The 4,911-nt window shown below is 50.3% G+C and overlaps 1 protein-coding gene across 1 annotated transcript in view; it reads left to right on the forward strand.

Moving 5' to 3' along the window:
• The window catches only part of RELB (v-rel avian reticuloendotheliosis viral oncogene homolog B), a 41,742-nt gene that overhangs the window by 6,764 nt on the left and 30,067 nt on the right, over positions 1-4,911 (forward strand). The window contains exon 2 of the mRNA XM_015427254.1: positions 2,654-2,710. Within this exon, the coding sequence (XP_015282740.1) occupies positions 2,654-2,710 (57 nt within the window). The remainder of the gene's footprint in view (positions 1-2,653; positions 2,711-4,911) is intronic.

Below are 4,911 nucleotides of genomic sequence, written 5' to 3' on the forward strand. Positions count from 1 at the left end.
AGGTTCGATCCCCAGCATCTCCAGTTAAAAGGACCAGGCGGGAGGTGACATGAAAGACCTCCGTCTGAGACTCTGGAGAGCTATGAAGTGGAGCTGTAGCTCCGTGGTAGAGCGTCTACTTGGCATGCAGATGGTCCCAGGTTCGATCCTTGGCATCTCCAGTTAAAAGGACCAGGCAGGGAGGGGATGGGAAAGACCTCCGCCTGAAACCCTGGAGAGCCATGAAGTGGGGCTGTAGCTCAGTGGGACAGCTTCTGCTTGGCATGCAGAAGGCCCCAGGTTCAATCCCTGGCATCTCCAGTTAAAAGGACCAGGCAGGAGGTGACGTGAAAGACCTCCGCCTGAGACCCTGGAGAGCCATGAAGTGGGGCTGTAGCTCAGTGGCAGAGCCTCTACTTTGCATGCAGACAGTCCCAGGTTCGATCCCCGGCATCTCCAGTTAAAAGGACCAGGCAGCAGGTGACGTGAAAGATCTCCACCTGAGACCCTGGAGAGCAGCTGCCAGTCTGAGTAGGCAAGTCCTTGATGGACTGATTGCCTGAATCAGCAGAAGGCCGCCTCCTTTGTTCCTAGATCAAGAGCCCAGGGACCAGCTGGGCTGGGCTTATGCGTGTTAGTGACAGTGGTTGTCCAAACCAAGGTGGGCGGGGGCATATGATTTCAAATTGGGGATATGTTATTACGAGATGGAATTACCATGCCTGTGCACTCTGTCTCTCCAGCTGGGACACAAAGTGCAAACCTGGCCTGATAGACACCCTGATAGAGGGTGGCTTTTGGACCTTGGGAAGTGGGGACGTGATGAGAAGACAGGTCTCCACCAGTGTTCCCTCTAAGCTGAGTTAGTGTGAGCCATCCCACCGTTTTTTACCCTCCGGTTCACAGGTTGTTGTCTGAGCTCAGGAAGGAGGGCTCCGGAGCAAACTCATTATGCAGCAGCCAAATCGCTCGCTCACGACTTTAATGCCGGTCGCTCACAAAGTAGGATTTTTGCTCGCAAGTCTCCACTGCTTCGAGAGAGCATTGGACCTCAGAGAGCCAGTTTGGTGTAGTGGTTAGGAGGGCGGACTCTAATCTGGGAGGACTGTTCAAGAACCCGACGATGTGCAGCAGTCCAGCAGCTGGAGCATTATAAAAGCAGAGTCTACTTTTTTTGGGGGGGGAGGGTGAAGAGCACCAGGTGCACCAACGGGAGCCTTTCCTTGCTAGATTTCTGCTTGCCGCGCAGCTGTCGAAAGTACAGCAACCCTTTGCTTTCGAGAGTCGCTGTGGCCGAGTGGCTAAAAAGGTGAGCCGGGAAATCCCTAGTTCGAAACCTGCCTGGGCCGCAGGTTAATGACCGAGGGCAAACCATTGTTCTGCCTGCTTTCAGCGCATCCCGGAGTGCGGAGAAGAATGCTGGCCTGCTCCGCATGATTGTTTTTAGGATTATCGAGATTAGCGTTCCCTCTAAGCCGAGTCAGTGTGAGCTAGCTCACAGTTTTGTAGCCTCCGGCGCTCACATTTTCGTCTTGGCTCAGGAAGGGTGGCTCCAGAGCAAACTTAAGTTATGCAGTAGCCAGATCACCTGCTCACAACTTTAATGCCAGCAGCTCAGAAAGTAGAACTTTTGCTCACAGGACTCCACAGCTTAAAGCAGGGATGTGGCCAAACTTGCTTGATGTAAGAGCTACACAGAATAAATGTCAGATGTTTCAGAGCCACAAGACATGAACAGATATTACATGTTTTTACTGGTAAATATGCAAATGTGCTTTTTATTAACATTATAAATGAGATTGCCAAAAATAAGAACAAAAGTGGTAAAGCAGATATTGATAATGATCAGGGCTTTTTTGTAGAAAAAGCCCAGCAGGAACTCATTAGCATAATGAGGCATACCCAAGGCAGGAACTCATTAGCATATTAGGCCACACCCATGACAGCACAGCTCATTAGCATATCAGGCCACGCCCCAGTGTTACCAGAAGTGTGATTATCCAGCCACCCACCTTTTGCTTGTTATTCTGTTTACTTTGTTTGTTGTCAAAACCCAGGGCCTTTTTTTGTAGCAGGAACTCCTTTGCATGTTAGGCCACACACCCCTAACGTAGCCAATCCTAATGAGTTCCTGCTGTTGGGTGTGGCCTATTATGCTAATGAGTTCCTGCTGGGCGTGGCCAACTCGGGAGCCAGCCGGAACTCCGTTCCTGTGCGTTCCTGACCAAAAATAGCCCTGATTAATGATATTTATTTGTCCAATGATACTTGTTTGCTAATGATATTTAGCTTCCCCAGCCGCTCTGCCGGGAGCCGCACAAGATGTGTGGAAGAGCCACATGCAGCTCCCAAGCCACAGTTTGGCCACCGCTGTGGGACCACTGAAAAACCTGGAATCATATGGTCTAACCTGGGTTTAAAAGGTGCATCTTCCGAGATCAGATTGACTGAGGATGCTGGAATCTTGTTTTACGTGAACTGTTCTTCCTTTATTGCTATCAGACGCCTCAGGGGTGTGTGTGGAAGGGACACGCTTACCCCTGCCCTATCCAGAGTTGATGAGGCCTGGCTGGGGATGGGAAATCCAGTTTAGGAGGCTGGGTTGGGGTGACTTTTGGCGTCTGGAGGATAAAGGGCCACTTCTCTAACATCTTCCATGCGTGTCTCTCTGTAGGTGCAGCCCTGTCGGCATCTGGCTTGTCTATGATGCAGCCGACTGTGGAGACCTCCGGTAAGGATTAGGAGTATCTCATCCCCATGGGATGGGCGGGGGGGGGGGGCGGCCGTCCCTTGTGGGTCAGGCAAAGAGAGAAGCAATTTGCCGCAAGGACTTAACTCACCTGAAAGCTTTGCATTCTGCCTTTTCCTATTCAAGGCGCCTAACAACGCAGTGAGAAAATGATTAAGTCCAGTATGGCATAGTGGTTTGGTGTAGTGGTTAAGTGCGCGGAATCTTGATCTGGGAGAACCGGGTTTGATTCCCCTCTCCTCCACGTGCAGCTGCTGGCGTGACCTTGGGTCGGTCACCAGTTCCCTCAGAGCTGTTCTCTCAAGGGCGGTTCTTGAAAGAGATCTCTCGGACCCACCGACCTCACAGGGTGTCTGTTGTGGGGAGGGGAAGGGAAAGGAGATTGTGAGCCGCTCTGAAACTCCCTTGGGTAGTGAAGGGCGGGGTATAAATCCGATCTCCTCCTCCTCCTCCTCTTCTTCTTCTTCCTCCTCTTCCTCCTCCTCCTCCTCCTCCTCTCCCCCTTGGCCCTGACCTGGATGGTGTAGTGGTACCTCACAGGGTGTCTGTTGTGGGGAGGGGAAGGGAAAGGAGATTGTGAGCCGCTCTGAAACTCCCTTGGGTAGTGAAGGGCAGGGTATAAATCCGATCTCCTCCTCCTCCTCCTCCTCCTCTACCCCCTGGACCCTGACCTGGATGGTGTAGTGGTTAAGTGCACAAACTCTTAATCTGCGAGAACCGGGTTTGATTCCCCTCTCCTCCACATGCAGCTGCTGGTGTGACCTTGGGTCCGTCACATGTACTCTCAGAGCTGTTCTCTCAAGGGCAGTTCTTGAAAGAGCTCTCTTGGACCCACCAACCTCACAGGGTGTCTGTTGTGGGGAGGGGAAGGGAAAGGAGATTGTGAGCCGCTCTGAAACTCTCTTGGGTAGTGAAGGGCGGGGTATAGATCTGATCTCCTCTTCCTCCTCCTCCTCTTCTTCTTCTTCTTCCTCCTCTTCCTCCTCCTCTCCCCCCCCCTTGGCCGTGACCTGGATGGTGTAGTGGTACCTCAGAGGGGGTCTCTTGTGGGGTTGGGAAGGGAAAGGAGGTTGTGAGCCGCTCTGAAACTCCCTTGGGTAGTGAAGGGCAGGGTATAAATCCGATCTCCTCCTCCTCCTCCTCCTCTACCCCCTGGACCCTGACCTGGATGGTGTAGTGGTTAAGTGCACAAACTCTTAATCTGCGAGAACCGGGTTTGATTCCCCTCTCCTCCACATGCAGCTGCTGGTGTGACCTTGGGTCTGTCACAAGTACTCTCAGAGCTGTTCTCTCAAGGGCAGTTCTTGAAAGAGCTCTCTCGGACCCACCCACCTCCAGGGTGTCTGTTGTGGGCAGGGGAAGGGAAAGGAGATCGGGAAGGGAAATCCAATCTCTCCTTCTTCTTCATATCACCTTGGCCCTGACCTGGATGCTGCAGGGTAGCCCGATCTCCTCCGAACCACCAAGGAAGCCCAGGGTTGCTACGCAGAGGCAGGCAATGGCAAAACACCTCTGTTTGTCGCTGCCCTGACCTGGACAGCCCTAGCTAGCCTGATCTAATCAGATACATATTATTTTATTTATAAGTTTATAGACTCTTGGTTAGAAGAAGATGTTTGTCGAAGCAGCATCGCATTCCGGAGACTACTGTCCCCTCGTCGTCATCTTCTATCTTTATGTATCTGAACTTACACATTTGAATGTATTATTATCACTTTTGTACATTTCATATTTATAACTTTACAGTTTTCGTTAAAGAGATGTTGAGCGCACTGTGTACAGTTCTTGTGGTTCTGTTTTGGCATGCCTATGGACTGTGACCATATTTGTTTTTGTATCAGAAAAGGTGGCATTCTATCTGTAATTCTATTTTATCTGATGACGACTGGCAATACATATGGAGGACGTTTCCCTTTTGATACGAATATTATAGAAATAAAATTACAAACTTTCGAAATACTTCCTTTTTGGTATTTAACACCTCAAAAATCATCGCATATAACATCTGCTGTTTCTCCTGCATGTTGGAAGAAATGCGGAGGTGTGGGAAATTATGTTCATTGTTGGCTTGAGTGCCCGAAACTAGAGCTGTTTTGGAAAGAAATAATAACTCAGGTTAAAAATATAACTGGTTATGAATTGCAATGCACAGTGGAACATATACTACTAAATAGATGGCAAAT

Source organism: Gekko japonicus, unplaced genomic scaffold (genome assembly GCF_001447785.1).
Source record: "Gekko japonicus isolate JY-2015 unplaced genomic scaffold, Gekko_japonicus_V1.1 scaffold1389, whole genome shotgun sequence".
Classification (NCBI taxonomy): domain Eukaryota; kingdom Metazoa; phylum Chordata; class Lepidosauria; order Squamata; family Gekkonidae; genus Gekko; species Gekko japonicus.